Raw genomic sequence first — 24,044 nt, 5'->3', positions numbered from 1 at the left:
GTAAAAAATATTGCTTTCTTTTCAAAATTGTTGCTCTATTTTTGTTTATAGCGCAAAAGCTAAAAAACGCAGAGGTGATCAAATACCACCAAAAGAAAGCTCTATTTGTGGGATAAAAAGGACGCCAATTTTGTTTGGAAGCCACGTCTCACAACCGCGCAATTGTCAGTTAAAGCGACGCAGTGCCAAATCGAAAAAAGGGGCAAGGTCCTTTAGCTGCATTTTGGTCGGGGTTTTAAGTGGTTAAAGTACAGGTCAATGTTGGCAGTCACTGTGTTCCTTAATACAACTTTTTATTTATTTTAATTTTAGACTTTTTTTTTTTCTTCCTTTTTCTTAGTGTGAGGAAAGGATGGAACTTCTGCCTGATGTTGCCCTATAAAGAGGATTTATCTTTATTTCCTCTTAAGTCTGCCACCTTGATAGAAAGGTGAGGAAAAAATCTATGTATGGGGGACAAAGCACTAAAATGATGAGGTTCTAACCCTTCCTCACATTACTAGAAAGTGTGTTTTATCTGCTGTATGTGTCCCATTTGGTAAGATGAAGGGTCATGGAGAACTAATGCCTTGTACACACGATCGGAATTTCCGATGAAAAAAGTCAGACGGAATTTTTTCATCAGATTTTCCGACCGTGAGTGGGCCCCATTAGACTTTTTTCCGTCGGAGTTTAGAAATAGAACGTGAACATGAAATTCCAATCGTCTGTGTGGAACTCAGACAGAGAAAAAAAAACATGCATGCTCAGAATCAAGTCGACGCATGCTCGGAAGCATTGTACTTAATTTTTCTCGGCTCGTCGTAGTGTTTTATGTCACCGCGTTTTGGACGGTCGGAATTTGGTCTGACAATGTGTGTGCAAGACAGCTTGAACGGAATTCTGACGGAAAATTTCATCGGATTTTATCCCATCGGAAATTCCGATCGTGTGTACAAGGCATAAGTGTTATTAAACCCAAGACCCTGCAGTCATAGCTGGTCTCCCACAGTACACAAACATGAAAATGCAATAGTTTTGGTAAATATAAGCTGCTAAATATTTGTATTTTTTTAATTGGCAGTATATAGCAGTCTTGTGGCTTCTATCAGTGTCTGGTTAAAGCTTGAAGGAAGAGTTCATTCTCCTCTGACTGTCCTATAGGCTGCAGGAACCCTGACCCTCTTTCTGGACAGTTCTGATCACATTCACTCTGAAAAGCAATACACACCAAACTAAGCATGTGCATTTTGTCCCCAAGGCTCTGTACTTTTAGGAGATGGTTTGGGGGACTGTGGAAGAAAGGGAGGAACAGAGAAGACAGGATCAGACAGAGGAATAACCCCTTAGGTTCCACAGTCAGTTTAACAAGCACGCTTTACTGCATGTACAGACTGATTTTACTGTTGTGGGTTTAGTAACACTTTAAAGTGGTTCTAAAGCTAGAAGGTGTTTTCCTTAATGCATTCAGGTAAAAAAAACTGCTGAGTGCAGCTCCCCCTTATACTTACCTGAGCCTCATCTCCATCCAGCGATGTGCATGAGAGCAGCAGCTCTCCCGGGTCTCTGTCTCCTCATTGGCTCACACAGCAGTGGGAGCTATTGACTCCTGCTGCTGTCAGTTACAGCCAGTGAGCAAATGAGAGCGGGGTGTGGCCAAGCCATGCTCTGTGTGTGAATGGACAATATCCGTTCACAGGAGCGTGGATCGGAAAACGAGCCTGCTCAAGTGCCCCCATAGCAAGCGGCTTGCTTTTGGGGGAAACTTGTTGGGGGCGGAGCCAGGACCGCCTGTGGGGGGCTCAAAAAGAAGAGGATCAGGGCTGCTCTGTGCAAAACCATTGCACAGAGAAGGCAAGTATACCTTATATACTCGAGTAGAAGCCGAGTTTCTCAGCACTTTTATGCTGAAAATGCCCCCCTCGGCTTATACTCGAGTCACCTTTTTGCGCCTAATCTCCTGGACTTTGGGGACCCGGTACCGGGTCGGCTGTAGGTCCCCTGGACCCCAAACTTGGCACACATATAGCCCCACTCTTCCTCTATAAGTGTGCAAAGTTTGTTGTCCAGGGGACCTACGGCCGGGCACTCCTTCTATATCCTCCCATGTTAAACGTAAGTCTAGGCATGGGCACAGTGAGGCATGCACATGGACACAGTGAGGCATGCACATGGACACCCTAGGCTTATTCGAGTCAATACGTTTTCCCATTTTTTTGTGGTAAAATTAGGTGCCTCGGCTTATATTCGGGTCGGCTTATACTCAAGTATATACAGTAATTTGTTATTTAAAAAGAAAAACAAAATGGAACCTTGAGAACCACTTTAAGTATCAGTTGGTAGTGAGGGAGTTGCCAGTCAAGGAGCTTCAGGGCTAACAATAGATATAATGGTATACTAAAGATTATGGCCCAGATTCTGAAAGGGCTTACGACAGCGCAATGTACGCCGCCGTAAGTCCTAATCTGGGCCGTCGTATCTATGCGACTGATTCTTAGAATCAGTTACGCATAGATAACCATTAGATCTGACAGGCGTAAGGCTCTTACGCTGTCAGATCTTAAATGCAATTTTTTTTTTTCGCCTCCGTCGTTTTCCCCGTCGAGTATGCAAATTAGCAAAATATGCGAATTCCCAAACGTACACACGGTCGACGCAGTGAAGTTACGACGTTTACGTTAGATTTGCGACGCGTAAAGTTACCCCTGCTATATAAGGGGCAACCAATGTTAAGTATGGCCGTCGTTCCCGTGTCGAAATGTAAAAATTTACGTCGTTTGCGTAAGTCGTCCGTGAATGGCGCTGGACGCCATTTACGTTCACGTAGAAACCAATGACGTCCTAATGACGTCATTTAGCGCAATGCACGTCGGGAAATTTCAGGGACGGCGCATGCGCATTACGTTCGGCGCGGGAACGCGCCTAATTTAAATGATCCACGCCCCCTACCCGGCTCATTTGAATTAGGCGGGCTTGCGCCGGGGGATTTACGCTACGCCGCCGCAACTTTACAGGCAAGTTCTTTGTGAATAAAGCACTTGCCTGTAAAACTTGCGGCGGCGTAACGTAAATGACATACGTTACGCCGCCGCAGTTTTACGCCGAGATACGAGAATCTGGGCCTATATGTACTATTCATTCTATATGGTACGTCTATGGCCATCCTTGAAGTGGTAACTCAGACTTATGTTGGGTTACCACTCGATCATCAAAATATCCTACATAATGGGTGCTCAACCTTTGGCCCTCCAGCTGTTGCCTAACTACAATTGCCATCATGCCTCTGGGAGTCATGCTTGTACCTATCAACGCCTCATGGGACTTGTAGTTCTGCAACAGCTGAAGGACCACAGGTTGAGTACCCATGTCCCTACATGATTAAGGAGACTAATACTTCTTCCATACTTCTCATTCGCTATGGGCTTTCCCCCCTATAAATAGTGGATTGCTTATGATTTCACACTCATTCTTGTTAAGAGTACCTGTCACTTTGTTATGTTGTCAATTTAATGAAAATGGTTTGTTGCAAGTCCTCTTTGCTTATTTTTAATTTTTTTCCCCTTTCTATCCTTTTTTAGGATTTTGCCTGTAATTGTAGCTCGCACCCCGCAACATCCTGCTTCTCCAGACCGTCCCGCCCCCACTCACGCCAATCCCACAGCAAGTGCCAGCTCCACCTAGAGTTGGGGCCCGAGGATAAACCTGCAAGCGGATCATTCTAAAGGGTCAACCTTCTGCTCCTGTATTCCAAGTCATATCTCCAAACCCAACCTCCACCGAAGGACGGTTCATTGCAGAATAACTTGTGTATACCCTCATTTCTGTACATAGTGTATCAAATTTATATTATTTCATTGAAAACATACTTCACTGCCCTACTGCTCCTAAAATAGCACTTAAAAGTAATTTGTGTACCTTACGGTAGGTACTAAACACACCGAATACTGTATGTAAACAGTATCAGTATGTCAGTAGGAGCCAATTGCACAAACAACGTCACTGTCGTAAATTGTTTGGGCTTATAACTGGACGCGGTTGTGTCCCATTTTCTGAACCAAGCTCTTAATCATTCCTCTTATTGCACAAGATGGCTACATAGCCCTTATATCTCATGGTAAATGGATTAGTCTGACCGAGACTTGTATTTCAGTTATGGGTGGATACTGGTGGACTAGATCACTCCAGATCGGAGATCTGCTCGCTGTCCTTGCTATGGAGTCTTGTTCTTCCTGCTACGGGAGAGTTGGACCTTTTGCCATAGACGCCGGTGTTGGGACCATGGAGACTTGCATGGGTGCTCAACCTGTGGCTCTCCAGCTGTTGCAAAACTACAATTCCCATAATGCCTCAGCCTTTGGGAGACATGCTTGTACCTGTCAGCGGCTTGCAATGCCTCATGGGAATTGTAGTTCCGCAACAGCTGGAGAGCCACAGGTTGAGCACCCATGATGGAGAGGTTTCCCTTGTAGATGAGTGATTTCATTGGCAAATATCTACCCAGAATAAAATATGAGTTTTGGTTGGACGGCTCCCTTAAATCTTGCAGTGTTAGCACTATAACTGTAGCTTGGGTTTAAATATCCCGACTGTAGCAATAGCTAGATGTAAAGATAGATTGATCAATTATTTTATTTACAGTGTTCAAACCAATTTACAATGAAATGACCATGGTCTAATCTGTTTGAAATATTTAGACCAAAGTTTATACATTTTATTTATTGGGCAGTGAAATTAAATTTTTTAGGGCATTTATATAAATAAAAAAAGCAAAAATCGCTACGCTATCTGCGTAGTGGTTCTTGAAACCAACATCAGCTGTAGAAGATGTTGGGGCGTAAGCCAGCAAGACGGCTGACTGAAGTGAAATATTATGGATAGCGAGAAAGGCAAGGCGATTCATTGGCTGGTCTCTAGCTTACGTCACCCAGACGTTACTGAAGGCTTCTGGGAGTATTGCCCAACGGAGCAACTCTATGCCAGGGATATGCAATTAGCGGACCTCCAGCTGTTGCAGAACTACAACTCCCATGAAGCATAGCAAGACTCTGACAGCAACAAGCATGGCACCCAGAGGCATGATGGTGGTCCGCTAATTGCATATCCCCGCTCTATGCCAAAACATCAGTAGAAAAGCCTGGCCTGAGATCGAGATACAAATATTCTGTATATATGAATATTTAGTTGGCTGAAGATACTTGCAATGTGTATATAGTGTAAATAATATATACATGGTCATTTTTCTTGCTGTAACAGCACATTGGTTTTTAAACTGAAATGCACTGTTTTTTTTTTTATTATTATTATTTAATACCTTCTGCCTTTTAATTTTAGAGACCTCTATGCCTTTTATTTACAGTTTCCTTCAATGTATTGTTTGGTTATATAAATGTCTTGTCAGTAGGTCAAATGCTTACAGAATAATCAATTCACACCAACCCAATAACTTAAAGGAGACCTGCTCTAAAAGAAAAACAAAGCCTCCCAGTGCTTACTGCAACTTTGAAAACGCCAGGTGCCTGGCTGTCATTCGGATCCTCTGACTTCAGTACTTTGAGTCACTGATTCGAACGGGTATGTAGATAAGGGGCTAGATTCAGGTAGCTATTACGGCGGCGTATCTCCAGATACGCCGCGGTAATTTCAAATCTGCGCCGGCGTATCGTTACGCCGATTCTCAAAGACAGATACGCTCAAAAAATAGGCTTCCTCCGCCGACGTGACTTGAATGCGGCGGCGTATAATTGTGTGCAATATTACGTTGGCCGCTAGGGGCGCTTCCGTTGTTTTCGGCGGAGAATATGCAAATTACCTAGATATGCCGATTCACAAACGTACGTACGGCCGGCGCAATTTGTTTACATTAGGCTTTTTCGGCATAAGGTTGTTCCTGCTATTAGGAGGCGCAGCCAAAGTATGGACGTCGTTCCCGCTTCCAAATTTGAATTTTTTACGTAGTTTGCGTAAGTCATTTGCGAATAGGGCTGGACGTAATTTACGTTCACGTCGAAACCAATACGTCGTTGCGCCGTACTTGGGAGCAATGCACACTGGGATATGTCCACGGACGGCGCACCACGTCAGGTCATCATAGATTTACATAAAACACGTCCACATTTGAATTACGCGCGCTTACGCCGGCCCCATTTACGTAACGTCGCCGCAGCTTACGGAGCAAGTGCTTTGTGAATACTGCACGTGCTCCTGTAAGTTACGGCGGCGTAGCGTAAATACGATACGCTGCGCCGCCGTAAGAACAAGCGCAACGTGAATCTAGCCCAAGGACTTTTTCTTGTTTCAGGTCAGTAACTCAAGGTACAGAAGGAAGTTGGCCAACAACCCAGCAACTAACATTATCAGGTGGTCAACAATGGCAGTCCCATATTTCCCGCATTTATTTTTAATTAACTGAACAGTCATTGCTTAGTAGAATCTGGCGAGTTAAACTTTGGAAACTTTTTTTTTTTTTTTTAACTATTTGGATAAAGTGGAGAGCATAAGAACATGTGTCCTGTTTTATTGCTGTCTGGAAAGATCTCTTCTCACTACTGGTGACACCCAAAGACAGTGTTGTCATCTGGACAAGAAGCAAGGGAAAGGCTCCGGCAGAGACACAGACAGCAATAAAAACTAACAGGCCTCGTACAGACGACCGGATCTATCCGCTGGGATTGATCCGCGGATCAGTTCCAGCGGACAAATCCGGTCGTCTGTACGGCCTAGCGGATATTTTTCCACAGAGATTCGTCGGGCCGATCGATTTCAAGCGGATAGAAATTTCTTAGCATGCTAAGAAATCTATCCGCTTGAATCGTGTCCAGCGGATTGATCCGGTCGTCTGTACAGACTCACCGGATCAATCCGTCCGCTCGCATGCGTCGTAATGATTCGACGCATGCGTGGAAGTAGTGGCCTTCCAGCGTCGCCGCGTCATCGTCACGGCGACAGCGCGACACGTCACCGCGGATGTATTCCGCGCGGATTTCGATCTGATGGTGTGTACAGCCATCAGATCCAAATCCGCCAGAGGATTTATCCGCTTTAAACGGTCCGGCGGACCGTTTCCAGTGGATATCCTCTAGGTGTGTACGAGGCAACAGGGGTTCTAGCTTTCCTCTACTTTCTGCTGATTTGGTCAGGAAAATAGGAAATCTCCTTCCAGTGGGGTCATAGAAAATGCAAAAAAAAACATTTTTACTCCTGAGACTGAAATAAGAATATCGGTTGGAGATCTATTTTAAAGGATGAGTTCATCATCTTCAAAAAATAATAATAAATGCACATCATTTTGCAGGTAAAAAAGGGGGATTTTTTTTTATTATGAGCCTGTAAAGCATTGCACCTGCAATCAGCAAAGCTCCTGCTGTCTGCCCGTATTCTGTTCAGGCAGTTACTGAATGACAGGGAGGATTAATGAACTACCTGGAGTGTTCTTCAGCACCCTGGTAGTTCAGTGAGAACTACAAACCGTCAATGGCTGACGGATGTTGTTCTCCCATTCACAGAACTCTGCAAATGAATGAGGCAGCCGGGTGGCCAGAGCCCCACACAGACGCGTTTATTTTTAATTTTTTTTTTAATTGTGACATCGGGTATGGGGAGAAGATCCACAGCCCACTGTCACAACAGGGGGTGGTGTCCCTTGTAAAGTGCACCTGCCTCAAATTAAACAGGGGGCTGCCATTGCCAAGTTGAAGTTATTTGTTCTGTGACAGTGATACATCTGACAACCAGGCAGCTGGCAATTGTTAAAGGGGTGGTTCACCCTAAAAACGACTTTTTTTTATTACACTGGCCCCCCACATTACAATACGATTAAGGCTATTATTTTTTTTTTTGATGCTGTACATACCTTTGTACAGCATATTCACCCGTGGCATCCGGCTTGCGAGTCCCGCGGGAGTGGGCGTTCCTAACATGTCTGTGATTGACGTTTGACCAAAAACAAGCTCCCCCCGTCGCGCAAGCCGCGTCACGGTTGGCGAAAGGAGCCGAACGGCGAGTCGGCGCTATACTGCGCATGCGCATCGCCGTTCGGCTCCTTTCGCCAATCGTGACGCGGCTTACGCGACGGGGGGGAGCTCGTTTTTGGTCAAAACGTCAATCACAGTCATGTTAGGAACGCCCACTCCCGCGGGACTCGCAAGCCGGATGCCACGGGTGAATATGCTGTACAAAGGTATGTACAGCATAAAAAAAATAATAGCCTTAATCGTATTGTAATGTGGGGGGCCAGTGTAATAAAAAAAAGTCGTTTTTAGGGTGAACCACCCCTTTAAGATGTCAGTGATGGAACCACCTTGGTCTCTAATTACAACCACTTCAGTTGAAGGTACATATAGAATGATGGTCGTGGGGAATTTGTCTGACCATGGGTAGACTTTTTAAGGGCATATTAGGATCTGTTTGTGGAATTTGATCCTCTGCACCCTTTTATTTGTTTATTGGGACCATTTGGAGGGTCTGATGAATATTTCTAACATGGCCAACTGGGTTTCCTTTCATTTAGGTGCCCTGTGATTATCTATTAATATTCCATACACTGCCCAGCTATCAAATAATTATGTAATGCCAGGAATATCTTTATTTTGTTCTTGAAAGCCATTGTTCAGGGCTGGCATATGTCGGCTCGGTTATTTTTTTTCTTGCAATCCTCCACTATCACTGTAAATGACATGTGCTTTATTAATGCTCCCTACACTTCTACAGGAAAATGCCTTCTTCACACAGCTGACCTAATACACTTCACCTGGTACTTGGTAGACCTCTGCTGATAACACATTCCTCCGGTTTAGCAAATTGGTTTACGCAAAAACTTGCCGCAGTTTCCACTAAAATGTTTTTATACTGCCACTTTTATTCACTCCTAATAACTGTGTACGCTGCCAGCCAGGAAACTCCTGGATACTTTGAAGTATACCATGTACACTCCTTCCAGTACAGTGCACCTGTCACCAACATCAGCTTAGGTTACATATATAGGTAATAAGTGGGTACCACTTGGCGCATGCATCCATCTCCTAAAATACAGATTAGAGCTTTGGCTCCCGCCCATCTTGAATAAGTCACTTCTCTCAACCCAGGGACGCAGGGAATGAAAAGAGGCCAGACTTGGGCCTCTAGTTGGTTGGCATTGGCATAGAGAATGCTCTTGGGGTATGCAGAGAAAATGTAAGACGACTAGCTGATACTGGTGACAGGAGTACTTGTAAGTCACACTGCCACTTAGCACATTCCACTATTGTCAAAACACACACCACAGTTGTTACACTTTTATTGGCAATAGTCTTACACTGCCAACTTGTATGCAACTGCCAGTAAGTGTAGATCACACTGCCGCTCTGTACATTCCTTTCACTAGCAATGTATGCTGGAACTGCCACAGTGCAAGTGCCTAAGAATATGAGCAAACAAAACCGCTTGCGGCAATAGCATAGTGCACACTTATCACAGCGCACACTACTTTCACTAGCAATGTATACTAAAACTACAGTGCAGCCTATGATACCATAGTGCACACCGCTAATCATGTCAAGACCAGCTTACGATACCATTGAGCAACACTGCCCATCATGGCAACACCAGTTCACAATATCATGGTGCACACTTATCACAGCAATACCAGCTCATACAATGGTGCACAATGCTCATCACAACAACACCAGCTCACAATATCATAGTGCACACTGCTTAACCAGCTCACGAACCCATAGTGCACACTCCCTTTATCCAGCAATGTATACTAAAACTACAGTGCAGCCTATGATACCATAGTGCACACCGTTAATCATGGCAACACCAGCTCGTTATACCATGCTGCACACTGCTCATCACGGCAACATCAGATCACAATATAGGGCACACTGCTTAACCAGCTCACGATACCATAGTGCACACTGCTCATCACAGCAACATCGGCTCACGATACCATAATGCACAGTGCTTAACCAGCTCACGATACCATAATTCGCAGTGCTCATTACAGCAACACCAGCTCACGATACCATAATGCACAGTGCTCTTTACAGCAACACCAGCTTACGATACCATAATGCACAGTGCTCTTTACAGCAACACCAGCTTACGAACCAATGTCATGCTCCCCTTCACAACAATGCCAGCTCACAATACCATAGTATGCACTGCTTTATTTTCTACTTTGAGCTCATAATCTATAATAATATTGTGGCTTTAAAATTCCACCGTTTACGCACATTTTAGCAATGGCATTTTAAACAGACACTACATACTCCAGCTCCCAGTATGGAGGCTACACTGCGCAGATCGCCTAGAAATTGCAGTTTAAAGTGACACTTCTAATGCCAATTTTTACAGAATTGGACTGCTACAATGCACCCTTCCTCTCCTAACACTGCAAGCCTGCACCGGCACTATTGCCCCCGATTCCCATTGCCCCCGATTCCCTTAATTCCTGTTATGTTTTGTCTGATATGTACATATAGAACTATGTAGCACTGACTGCTGTGTAAGCAACGTTGCAGTTACATAACACTTGAGATGTGCAGTTATATATTAAAATCTATCCAGTTTGTGTATAGCACTGTGTAATAAGAGTTTTATAGGCTGACAGCAATAAGAAATAAGTCTCCTCTTCACTAATTTAAAGGGGGAAGAACTACATGGATCATTTTTATCATTATTAGGACTGTTCGATTTCTTGAAATCACTGCCAATATTTGGCCTTCAATGGCATTTCCTGATTTTTAGTGTTGTTACACAGAGACCTTTATTTAATAAGCCAAAGTACAGCAAACCTCTTAAACCAATCATGCCATGTACACACCATCGTTTTTCACAACGTGATTCCTCTCCAGCCTGACTTGCATACACACGTTCATGCAAAAAAAAACATCCAACCAAAGCGCGTTGACGTACATGTATGACGGGACTATAAAGGGGAAGTTCCTTTCAAATGGCGCCACCCTTTGGGCTGCTTTTGCTGATCCTCGTGTTAGTAAAAGTTTGGTGAGAGACGATTCGCGCTTTATAGCCTCGTGCTTTTCAGTCCGCTACAGCGTGACGAATGTGCTATCTATATTACGAACGCTAGTTTTACCGGAACGAGTGCTCCCGTCTCATACTTGATTCTGAGCATGCGCCTTTTTTTTCGCCTCGGAAAAGCATACACACAACCGTTTTTCGCAACGAGAAAAAGAATTACGTGAAACACGACGAGAAAAAAGAGCTGGTTTAAAAACATTTGCGGGCAGTTTTTTCCACAATAAAACTGCTAGGGAGCATACACACGACCGGTTTTCATGACCAATATAAAAAATGGCAGTTTTCTCATCGTGAAGAAGCTACAAATCTGATTGGTTGAACTCATTGCCCCAGGTCTATCTATGATCCATTGACCATTTTCTTTAAAGTTCCTGAAGCAAGATTTGTTTTCCCATAATGCCTTGGGAGGGGTAAAGTTGAAGGGGACCAGTCCTGATTGAGCCTGTGCAGGAATGTGTATTAAGGCCCAGATCCACGTAGTGCGGCGCATTTGTAAGTCCGGCGTAGTGTACCTCAGATACACTACGCCGCTGTAACTTACAGCGTATTTCCCGTATCCACAAAGAATTTGTGCCGTAAGTTACGGCGGCGTAGTGTAAATGTGTTGGCGTAAGGGCGTGCAATTCAAATCTAAGTTGTGGGCGTGTTTTATGTTAATACGTCTTGCCCCCGCGTAAATTACGTTTTTTTTTTGCGGCGCATGCGCCGTCCGTGAGGGTATCCCAGTGCGCATGCTCCAAATTAACCCGCAGCAAGCCAATGCTTTTGACGTGAACGGAAACTACGTAAAAAAATGCACCGGACGTATGTTTGTGGATTGGCGTATCTAGCAAATTTGCATACTCGACGCGGAATTCGACGGAAGCGCCACCTAGCGGCCAGCGTAAATATGCACCTTAGATCCGACGGCGTACTAAGACGTACACCAGTCGGACCTAGCCCAGCTTCAGGCGTATCTTGTTTTGTCGATACAAAACAAAGATACGCCGGAGCAACCTAGAAGTTACGCGGCGTATCATTAGATACGCCAGCATAACTGCTTTGTGGATCTGGCCCTAAATCTTTATGATAACCAAAACGGACTTAAAGTGGAAGTAAACCCTCCTATCGTTTTCAGCCAAGGAATCTGCCACCTTGGCCTCTGTTTTGATCTTCAACTGCCATGATGCTGCACATGTGATCAGTTATGGACACCATCCATTGGATCGTTTGAGAGCACAACCAATGTGACCGTTACATTCCCGACACCTGCTGGGAATGTAACTGTTTTTAGCCTGTTAAATCTATGGATTTACTTCAACTTTATCTGCACCCTACACTTTATCTGGAGGGTTGGAGGTCACCCTTGTCGATCTTGCACTGTCTGGCAGCAGGAGAATGTATAGTCAAGGCAGGTAATAGACCAAATGTCAGACTATGGTGACCTCTGGCCTGCAGATATCATCAATGCCAATTCCCTTCTCTATATTCTGACCATTCCATTTAGAACCCAATTGGGCTGCCAATGGGAACAAAAACTATTCTTTCTTCAGACACCTTTGATAAGTACGATTTAGTTTTATTAAATTAAAGGGTTACTAAAGGAATTTTTTTTTTTCTTTAAATAACAAACATGTTATACTTACCTCCACTGTGCAGTTCGTTTTGCCCCCGATCCACGTCTTCTGGGGACCCTCAGCGGCTGTCTCTGGTCCTCCCCACAATTAGTCACCACAGTCATGCGAGAGCTCGCATGGTGGTCACTAAGCACGGGCGCTTTCCCGTGATACAGCGAGCGCCCATAGCCGCTCACTGTATCACTGGGCCGCGGCGCGTCACTGGATGTGATTGACAGCAGCGCCAGCCAATGGCTGCGCTGCTCTCAATCCATCCGCTCTAGCCAATCAGCGGCCAGGCTGAGCAGCGAAGAGGGTATCGGGACTTTCGAGGGGTAAGGTAAGTATAACGGGGGCTCAGGGGGGGGGGGGGGGGCGGCAGCATCAAGTGTTTTTTCACCTTAATGCATAGATTGCATTTTCCTTTACAACCCCTTTAAGGTCTTTGGTTGTTAATCATTGGAACATTTGTATGTAAATAGTAAGGGCCCTTTCACAGGGGCAGATCAGTAATGATCCGCTCAGTGTGTCCACAAAAGCTCAGCGGGGATCCTCTGTAAAATCCCCGCTCAGCTGACAGGGCGGTCCCCGCACACTGTGCAGGGACCGCCCTGTGTTTCCTCCGCTCTCCCCTATGGGGGGATCGGATGAACACGGACCGTATGTCCGTGTTCATCCGATCCGGCAGACGGAAGAAAAATAGGATTTTCTTCCGTCCGCAAATGCGGATCTTTGCGGAGGCGGACAATTACGGGTGTCAGCGGATGGTCATCCGCTGACACCTGTAATCACATAGGGACCAATGTATGTCCCGTTTTCATCCGCAACGGACGGATGAAAATGCGGACATACGGTCCGTACGTGTGAAAGGGCCCTAACTAAATACAATTTGTAGCATTTATTTTAAAGTTTGTAATTGTTCAAAAGTTTTACTTACAATGTAGTTGGCTAAAGTTTTCTCCACCCATGTATTGACATCAAATTAATACGGGTTTGTAATTACCATTTGGGAGCTAACTGATCTAAAACCATCATTTCATCTGTTTCCCATTCGTTCATAGCAGACAGATAGGGCGCCAGACAGAAGAGAAGAATTTACCTTTATATACAAATGGTGCAAAATGAGTTGGCCTATTAAATCTTTTTTTCATAATTTTACTCACCTACACACATTTATATTAAAGTGCATACTATATTGTAGGAACACCAACAAGTTTGTATTTACTCCACGTTTACTTATAAATTATTTGTATATATATATCTGGAGACAATTAAAGTGCTGGTTGGGAATACACCATACACATGGTCTTAATAGTAATAGGATTTTATATAGTAAATACAGTTTCATTTATAGTTGGCCTGTAATGATCCTGGCATTCGTGTCTATAGAGGCAGTCACGTATCCATTCCTACTGGTAGTTTTGTAGGGCAAGTCTGGATCAAAGACTGTATGCCCTGTGATATGGCAGGGCTTATTTAGTCCAGTGCGTACAGTGGAGTGGGCTAACTTAGAGCATTTTCTTTTTTTATACTCCCTTTTTGTGTTATTTGCATTATGGCCTTGCTCTTCCCCTGGAATACTGGGGGAGGAGGGGTGCTGCGTCAATGGGATATTACAAGAAGGCACTGCTGCCCTGGATATTACACTTAGACACTGTCCCCCTGGGATATTACAGGGTGCCAATTTTGCCCTAGGGTATTATAGGGGATCCATTGCTGCCCCTGGATTTTACAGATAGGGGGTTGCTGCCCTGGGACATTGCAGGGAGGCCGCTGCTGCCCTGGGATATCACAGATAGGCGCTGTTGCCCTGGGATAACACAGATAGGGGGTTGCTGCCCTGGGATATCACAGGGAGACCACTGCTGCCCTGGGATATTACAGATAGGGGTTGCCGCCCTGGGATATCACAGGGAGGCCACTTCTGCCCTGGGACATTACAGATAGACATAGCCCCCCTGGGATATTACAGGGTGGCACTTCTGCCCTAGGATATTATAGGAAGGCCACTTATGTCCTGGGATATCACAGATGGGCGTTGCTGCCCTGGGACATTATTGGGAGACCACTGCTGCCCTGGGACATTACTGGGAGACCACTGCTGCCCTGGGACATTACTGGGAGACCACTGCTGCCCTGGGACATTACTGGGAGACCACTGCTGCCCTGGGACATTACTGGGAGACCACTGCTGCCCTGGGACATTACTGCTGCCCTGGGACATTACTGGGAGACCACTGCTGCCCTGGGACATTATTGGGAGACCACTGCTGCCCTGGGACATTACTGGGAGACCACTGCTGCCCTGGGACATTACTGGGAGACCACTGCTGCCCTGGGACATTACTGGGAGACCACTGCTGCCCTGGGACATTACTGGGAGACCACTGATGCCCTGGGACATTACTGGGAGATTACTGCTGCCCTGGGACATTACTGGGAGACCACTGCTGCCCTGGGACATTATTGGGAGACCACTGCTGCCCTGGGACATTACTGGGAGACCACTGCTGCCCTGGGACATTATTGGGAGACCACTGCTGCCCTGGGACATTACTGGGAGACCACTGCTGCCCTGGGACATTACTGGGAGACCACTGCTGCCCTGGGACATTATTGGGAGACCACTGCTGCCCTGGGACATTACTGGGAGACCATTGCTGCCCTGGGACATTACTGGGAGACCACTGCTGCCCTGGGACATCACAGGTAGGTGTTGCTGCCCTGGGACATTTCACGGAGGCCACTGGGAAGCAGTGTTGCCTTGGGTTGTAGTGACCCCAAGGTACTATTATCTTTCTTCAGCTAAGCAAAAGAAACGCATGAACCTGACATTTGAGAACCATAGGGGCTAATGTACCTGAATGAATGAGGTGCAGCTTGACCGCCAGTGTTCTGACACCTTATAACCATTGCAGGACAGTCCACATGCACAACACTGGTTGTCATGAACACTCAAGAGTAGGGTCATTACTGCCAAACACTTGTAGAGAAATACAACAGCCCCTGTGCAATCTGTGTGCGCCAAAATAGGCTGCAGGCACTGGTGTACATGTATGACAACCCACATTCCGGTAGAGGAGATTGAGGGCCATACATGAAGCAGCAGTCAAGCTGTGGCAATCCAGACCCACGTTCATCCATAAGCATGGCCCTCAACATCCCATCATCAAAAGACCAACTTCAAAATAACAAATAAAAATGGAATTGTTATTAAGCACACAAGTTAATTATCTGGGACACCAACCACCATGTATAGTATATTTATTTATTTTATTTAGGATTTTTGTTTTTTTAATTATTTTTTTTTCTACCTTTTTTATTTTATTTTTTAAGTCGTTTGTTTTCTTTAAGCACACACACATGATGTTATAATTCAACCAGCAGCTTCATACAAAGTGCAATGTTTTGGGTGGGAACGAGTAGCTATACGTAACTGTATGACAGACCTATTTATTCTCGTGCAGGCCTACGTATAGGGACTCCATGCATGCAATAGACGGGGGCGGGGGAATAACATTTCGAATGTAAATACTTGTTTTTATGTTTTTCTTACATTTTCATCATTTTTCTGCATTTTTTTTTTTAATGTGTCAACTTTTTAAATAATATCCTACTTTATACCAGTGATTTTGTTTCCAAATTTGTAGCGGAAATTCGTAATTTCTGCCTTTTGTAAATATCTAAAAAAAAAAAAAAAGTTTCTAATTCTGTGATGTAATTAGTAAAACAAGTAAAAAGGAAATGTTTTTAAAATTAGGATGAATACAAATACCCCATCCGCTTGTGTTTTTCAAGAGTAAAAGCTACACAGAATTTCGTATAAACCCTTTGCCTTTGGAGATGTATTCAAATGTTTCTCCCTTTCCCCCCCCCCCTTTTTGTTTAAACTGTCATCTGTTATAAAATGGTAATTTTTTGAATTTTACTATCTTTCATGTCTTTTTCACTGCAGTTGTCTTTATACATGTGTGTGTCAACTAATTGTCACATTTCTGTAAAATAAACTGTAAAAAAAAAAAAAAAAATGGTTTTATTTTTTAAACACCAATGGGTAGATTCAGGTAGGGGCGCGCAAAACTAGGTCGGCGTAGCCTAGCGTGTTTACACTACGCCGCCTTAAGTAAGAGAGGCAAGTACATGATTCACAAAGTACTTGCCTCCTTACTTAGGGCGGCGTAGTGTAAATGCGGCGGGCGTAAGGGCGCCTAATTCAAATGGGTTGGGGGGGGGCGTGTTTAATGGTAATGAGGCTTGACCTCACGTTTTTGCCGTTTTTTTGTCACTGCACATGCGCCGGGCGACTACATTTCCCAGTGTGCATTTCGGTTACGTACGCCGCACGGGCCTATTGATTTCAACGTGGACGTAAACGACGTAAATCCCAATTTGTGGAAGACTTGCGCAAACGACGTTAAAATTTTGAATCTTGCGGCGGGAACGGCGGCCATACTTTAACATTGTTATTCCACCTAATAGGTGGAATAACTTTAGGCCTCCTAAGGCCTTAAGAAAACGGCGTAAAACGACTGCGGTGGCCGGGCGTACGTTCTTGAATCGTTGTACAAACTCATTTACATATTCTACGCCGACCGCAATGGAAGCGCCACCTAGCGGCCATCCGAAAAATTGCAACCTCGGCAGAATGGCACAGGCAGGCAAATGGGACGTACAGGTACGTCCCTTTGAATTTGCCGCCTTGCAGAGTGTGCCTGCGGGCCCCGTGAACTCGAGCTGGTCGCTCAGCTGCACCGTGTTCCAGAAGATAGTGCTTGTGGGCTTCACGTGCCCACAAGCAATATGGAAAATGCCAGCAAAGAAGGATATAAGTTGTCTTACGATATGAAACCGGCAATCGAGTGGCGATACATCCCTAAAGCATGAGTGCTATAAAATAATAATAAACCAACTATATTCAAGCAAAAAAATTAAGGGCTGTTACTGATTAAAATTTTGGTGTTCGATTCATCCATTTTTTTTAAATTGATTAATCAACTAATTTTGATTAATTATAACGCACATACATTTTTCGGATCACCACCATGTATAGTCCCTACTGTAATATCCACAGACATCTCCCCCCACTGTAATATCCACAGACATCTCCCCACTGTAATATCCACAGACATCTCCCCCCACTGTAATATCCACAGACATCTCCCCCCACTGTAATATCCACAGACATCTCCTCCCCACTGTAATATCCACAGACATCTCCCCCACTGTAATATCCACAGACATCTCCCCCCACTGTAATATCCACGTCATCTCCCCCCACTGTAATATCCACAGACATCTCCCCCCACTGTAATATCCACAGACATCTCCCCACTGTAATATCCACATACATCTCCCCCACTGTAATATCCACAGACATCTCCCCCCACTGTAATATCCACAGACATCTCCCCCCACTGTAATATCCACAGACATCTCCCCCACTGTAATATCCACAGACATCTCCCCCCACTGTAATATCCACAGACATCTCCCCCCACTGTAATATCCACAGACATCTCCCCCCACTGTAATATCCACAGACATCTCCCCCGCTGTAATATCCACAGACATCTCCCCCACTGTAATATCCATGTCATCTCCCCCCACTGTAATATCCATGTCATCTCCCCCCACTGTAATATCCACAGACATCTCCCCCCACTGTAATATCCACAGAAATCTCCCCCCACTGTAATATCCACGTCATCTCCCCCCACTGTAATATCCACAGACATCTCCCCCCACTGTAATATCCACAGACATCTCCCCCCACTGTAATATCCACATACATCTCCCCCCACTGTAATATCCACATACATCTCCCCCCACTGTAATATCCACAGACATCTCCCCCACTGTAATATCCACAGACATCTCCCCCACTGTAATATCCACAGACATCTCCCCCCACTAATATCCACAGACATCTCCCCCCACTAATATCCACAGACATCTCCCCCCCACTAATATCCACAGACATCTCCCCCCACTGTAATATCCACAGACATCTCCCCCACTGTAATATCCACAGACATCTCCCCCACTGTAATATCCACAGACATCTCCCCCCACTGTAATATCCACGTCATCTCCCCCCACTGTAATATCCACAGACATCTCCCCCCCACTGTAATATCCACAGACCTCTCCCCCCACTGTAATATCCACAGACCTCTCCCCCCACTGTAATATCCACAGACCCCTCCCCCACTAATATCCACAGACATCTCCCCCACTGTAATATCCACAGACATCTCCCCCACTGTAATATCCACAGACATCTCCCCCCACTGTAATATCCACAGACATCTCCCCCCCACTGTAATATCCACAGACATCTCCCCCCCACTGTAATATCCACAGACATCTCCCCCACTGTAATATCCACAGACATCTCCCCCCCACTGTAATATCCACAGACATCTCCCCCCACTGTAATATCCACAGACATCTCCCCCCACTGTAATATCCACAGACATCTCCCCCACTGTAATATCCACAGACATCTCCCCCACTGTATAGGAAGATTAGTGCTTGCTTAGTCTTACCAGAGAAGCCGGTTGAACAAGAGCAGTTGAGGCCGGGTGATGACGTCAGCGCGCCGCTCTAGGCTGCCACCGGTGGACCAAAATGGCCGCCACTCCGGGAGCTAGGCCAAAGCCGCGTCCTTTCCTATGGCCGAGGCAGCAGCGGAGCTCTGCGGATCACGTGGTGTGCCGATCCGCATATGGTGACCCGTTTGGATCACAGATCATTTACGATCCGTTGCACCACTAGTACCGATCAAAAGAATTAACGATTAATCAAGGAATTAATCTTTAATTTCCACAGCCCTAAAAAAATATATAAATATCCACAATAATTTTTAATTTTTATATAAATTTTTAATTTTAATTTGTGGCAGGCAACAGAACGTGGAGCTGAAGTATACTTTACATACCGGTAGTTTGGTTGGACAAAAAAAAAAACACATGTCCATCTAGTTCAACCAATAAAAAGGGAAATACAAACCAAAAAATATATAAGTAGAATAGTACAATACTGAGAAATATCCGGCGCCTTGTTTTTGGATCTGCTAATTAAGCCGTTATTCCTCAGGAAGCAGAGAATTCTATTTCGCCCCAGTTTTCCATTAACAATGCTCTGCGCTGAGTCACTGACTGACGGTTGGACCCGTTTAAAGTTTTCCTTTGAAAAAAAAAAAAAAGGATAAGCTGAAGGAAAATGAATGATGCTTTATGTGGTTGTCATGGTAACAACGTCTTACAATTCAGCTGCTGCCTGTGCATTCAGGTCTGTGCAGATCACAAAACGCTGAGCCCCCCAGGGGGCCCCCGAGATCCGGGCTCCAGAAGCAGTCAATAGTCGCCGGGCTTTTCACAAGTAACGCTCAAACTTTAATAAAACAGATTTCAGTTGACGCTGAACAATTTAACCAATTTGTTCCTGTAAAGTAGCAAAAAAAGACATCTCACAGCTCTGCAGAACTGGAGAAGGACCAATCACAGCAAAGAGTAGAATATTTAATCTTCACTGGCCCGGATTCAGAGAGCAATTGCGCCTGCGTAACCATAGTTATGCAACGCAATTGCTTACTTGCGCCGGCGTAACGAATGCTCCCGATTCAGGAACCTCGTTACGCCGACTGCAGCCTAAGATATGCGTGGCATAAGGCTCTTATGCCCGCATATCTTAGGCTGCATTCTTGCGATGGCCGCTAGGTGGCGTTACCGTTGTGCTCTGCGTATAGTATGCAAATTACGTCGTTTGCGTACGGCGGTTTTCGCGTAAGGCTGTCCCTGCTATTAGCAGGGGCAGCCAATGTTACGTATACCCGTCGTTCCCGCGTCGCGAAATTTAAAATTTACGTAGTTTGCGTAAGTGAATCGTGAATGGCGCTGGACGCCGTTCACTTTGAAGCAAATGACGTCCTTGCGACGTCATTTACTGCAATGCACGTCGGGAAAGTTTCCCGACGGAGCATGCGCTCTACGCTCTGCGCGGGAACGCGCCTAATTTAAATGATTCCCGCCCCTACGGGATCATTTAAATTGTGCACGCTTACGCCGGGCATTTTGCCGGAGCGCACACGCAATTTACGGAGCTACTGCTCCGTGAATTGCGGGTAGCGCCGAAAAATTGCAGGGGCGCAGGGCAAAAACGCTGCCCTGCGCCTCCGTAAAAAAAAAGCGCAAAAGGTACCTGAATCTAGCCCAATGATTTTAGGTGTTCAGTTTTATATTGGCCAGCACAGATTCCGCGGTTGGCGCTCTGACTGCACACAGATAACCAACCAGTCTTATAGCCCTATAGGATACAGATAATTGGGCAGCTTTTTTCATTCTGCCATGCACACTCTGGGGATGGAAGGCAGCAGACTGGGCAGTACAGATTAGCTTGGGCATGTTCAGATGCTCTTCTGAACCAACATGGCTGAGCCTACCAGGAAGCTGTCATCTGTAATGGGCCAATTGCCTGTAGCCAAGGAATTCCCTGCCCCACAGGCTTATGTATACACGCATCTGCAGGGCAGACACAGCACCCCTAGAGAGTCAGGACACCGTGCTTTTCTGACAGCAGCAGGACAGCCACTGGAAGCCGCTTTAGCCATATAAGAGAGCCGAGAGAACTTAACTTTACCCCTGAAAGGGGATCCATTGAGGGGTCTGTACTGGGGGAAGGGGAGGGAGTTGTACTGCGGTGAAGGGGTGTCTGCATTGAGGGGTCTGTACGGGGGGGGTTGGAGTTGTACTGGGAAGAGGGTTGGTCTACTGAGGGGTCTGTACTAGGGTGGATGGGTGTTTGCATTGAGCGGCTTGTACTGGGGAGGGTCAGTCTTTGCATTGAGGGGCTTGTACTGGGAAGGGTCAGTCTTTACTGGGGTGGAGGGGTGTCTGTATTGAGGGGTCTGTACAGGGGGGGTGGAGTTGTACTGGGAAGAGGGTTGGTCTGTACTGAGGGGTCTATACAAGGGTGGATAGGTGTCTCCATTGAGGGGTCTGTACTAGAGAAGGTCAGTCTGTACCAGGGTGGAGGGGTGTCTGCATTGAGGGGTCTGTGCTGAGGATGGTCAGTTTTATAATGGGGTGGAAGGATGTCTGTGTTGAGGGGTCTGTACTGGGGTAATGGGTGGGGGGGGGGGGGTTGTTGTTCTGGGAAGAGAGTTGGTCTGTACTGGGGTGCATGGGTGTCTGCATTGAGGGGTCTGTAAGAGGGAGGGTCAGTCTGTACTGGGGTGGAGTGGTGTCTGCATTGGGGGGGGGTCTTACGGGGGGTGGAGTTGTACTGGAAAGAGGGTTAGTCTGTACTAAAGGGGGTCTGTACTGGGGTGGGTGTTTCCATTGAGGGGTCTGTACTGGGGAGGGTCAGTCTGTACTGGGGTGGAGGGGTGTCTGCATTGAGGGGTATGTACAGGAGGGGGGTGGCGTTGTACTAGGAAGAGGGTTGGTCTGTACTGGGGTGGATGGCCGTCTGTATTTAGAGGTCTGTACTAGGCAGGGTCAGTCTGTACTGGGGTGGAGGGGTGTCTGCATTGGGGGTGGGGGGGGGAGTTGTACTGGGAAGAGGGTTGGTCTGTACTAGGCTGGATGGGTGTCTGCATTGAGGGGTCTCTACTGGGGGAAGGAGGGGGGAGTTGTACTGGGACGAGGGTTGGTCTGTACTGGGGTGGATGGGTGTCTGCAATGAAGGGTCTTTACTAGGGAGAGGGTTGGTCTGTATACTGAGGGGTCTGTACTGGAGTGGAAGGGTGTCTGCATTGGGGTGGAGGAGTGTCTTCATTGAGGGGTCTGTACTGGGGGAGGGGGGTTGTACTGGGGAAAAAAAAGTGTGTGCTGATGTTTGTACACGTCTGTTACACATTCGCATGCGGCTCCGCTGCTGTACAAGGCACTAGTGATATAGGCAGGGCTTTACAGGTGCCCCCTGGGAAGGCTACATCACCAGTGCCTTCCAGAGAGATCTCATTTGCGAATTGCCAGATCTTGTAGGGCACATGTACCAATGGCTTTCCTATTTGCAGGGGGAACATGAAGACTGGAAAATTGAACTATTACCAAGTTTAAATGTTTTTTAACTTTAGATTGCATTGATGTTATCAGTTTTAAAAAGGTTGGGGGGATACGTTAACAGAAAGGTGTTTTTCTTCTTTGCCCTATTCAATAAGCCTGGCTGTGTGATATGGTGGTCCTGGCATTACTCATCTGGTCATCTGGGGTTGGAAAGTCCCCTGCAGCGCAGAGCTCTGGATCCAATTCCCACATGTGTCAGGGTGTGAGATTGTACTTCTAATCCGGACAGCTGCTGTTTATCCGCAGGGACACCCCGTCCATGACCCTCGGCCACCGTCTAAAGCCTCCGCTTAGCTACTTAAACGCCAAAGCTGCCCAAACTGCGTTTCGTGTTTTATAGTCATGATCTCCTGCTGCCTTGCATATAAAAAAGGATCCAGCTATTGATTATACATCAGCCAGGCAGGGCCGGGAGACGGCCATCTGATAGCGTCCGCTTGCAGAATGCAGATGATGGAGTGCCTGTGACAGTTGGCAACTGCAGATTGTGGTTAACAGATAATTCTCTCACACTTAGGCTGGCTTCACACTGAAGCGTCAGCCGCGGTGACGGTATAGCCGCGCTATTTGTAGCGCGGCTATACCATCGTGTTTACCGCGATATTCGGCCGCTAGCGGTGATGTTTTAACCCCCGCTAGCGGCCGAAAAAGGGTTAATACCGCCCGCGTTGCGGCGGTATTACAGCGGTATTACCGCGCTTTCCCATTGATTTCAATGGGAAGGCGCGGTATAGGAGCGGTGAACACACCGCTCCTATACCGCGGTAAAGATGCAGCTAGCAGAACTTTTGGAGCGTTCCTGCTAGCGCATCGCTTCAATGTGAAAGCCTTCGGGCTTTCACATTGAAGAGTACAGGGCATGATTTTTCATGCGATATAGCAGCGCTATTTTTAGCGCTGTACCGCATGAAAAACGTCCCAATGTGAAAGGGGCCTTAGAAAAATGCTAAAGCTGACCTCCAGACAGATATGAACAAAATATTTATCTGGGTAAAGATGAAAAAACTTTAAATTTAAATACAGTATATTCCCCAAAAACCACAAAGAATATACATCTACTCTAAATATGTTAACGTTACCTCTGTGCAGAAGCTACTTGTATAAAGACCGGTCACTGCTGCTCTCTCTTCTTGTGCAGGGGGACTGGTCTTGTATCCGCCCCCTCCTGTAGTTCTCTGTAGGCCGCCTGTAGTGGGTGGAGCCTGCTGGGTCCCTCCCATGGCTCTGCTTAGGCTATGTGCAGCACAGTGATGATGTCACTACTACTTTTACAAGGTAGTGCAGTGTATCCGGAAAGTATTCACTTTTTCCACATTTTGTTATGTTACAGCCTTATTCCAAAATGGATTAAATTCATTATTGTCCTTAAAATTCTACAAAC

The 24,044-nt window shown here is 46.0% G+C and overlaps 1 protein-coding gene across 4 annotated transcripts in view; it reads left to right on the top strand.

Annotated features, from left to right (window-relative positions):
- The window catches only part of SOGA1 (suppressor of glucose, autophagy associated 1), a 145,806-nt gene extending 141,490 nt beyond the window's left edge, over window positions 1-4,316 (top strand). The window contains exons 15-16 of one of the 4 annotated variants that reach the window (XM_040330659.1): window positions 341-430; window positions 3,558-3,645. In XM_040330659.1, the coding sequence (XP_040186593.1) occupies window positions 341-382 (42 nt within the window). In that variant the 3' untranslated portion in view covers window positions 383-430; window positions 3,558-3,645. Of the gene's footprint in view, window positions 1-340; window positions 431-3,557 lie in introns of all 4 variants that reach the window. The other 3 variants (XM_040330661.1, XM_040330658.1, XM_040330657.1) reach the window with 3 other exon arrangements.
- The last annotated feature ends 19,728 nt before the right edge of the window (window positions 4,317-24,044 follow it).

Source organism: Rana temporaria, chromosome 12, assembly GCF_905171775.1.
Source record: "Rana temporaria chromosome 12, aRanTem1.1, whole genome shotgun sequence".
Classification (NCBI taxonomy): domain Eukaryota; kingdom Metazoa; phylum Chordata; class Amphibia; order Anura; family Ranidae; genus Rana; species Rana temporaria.
The sequence above is the reverse complement of the archived record's forward strand: the minus strand, read 5'-3'. Positions and strand labels throughout refer to the sequence as shown.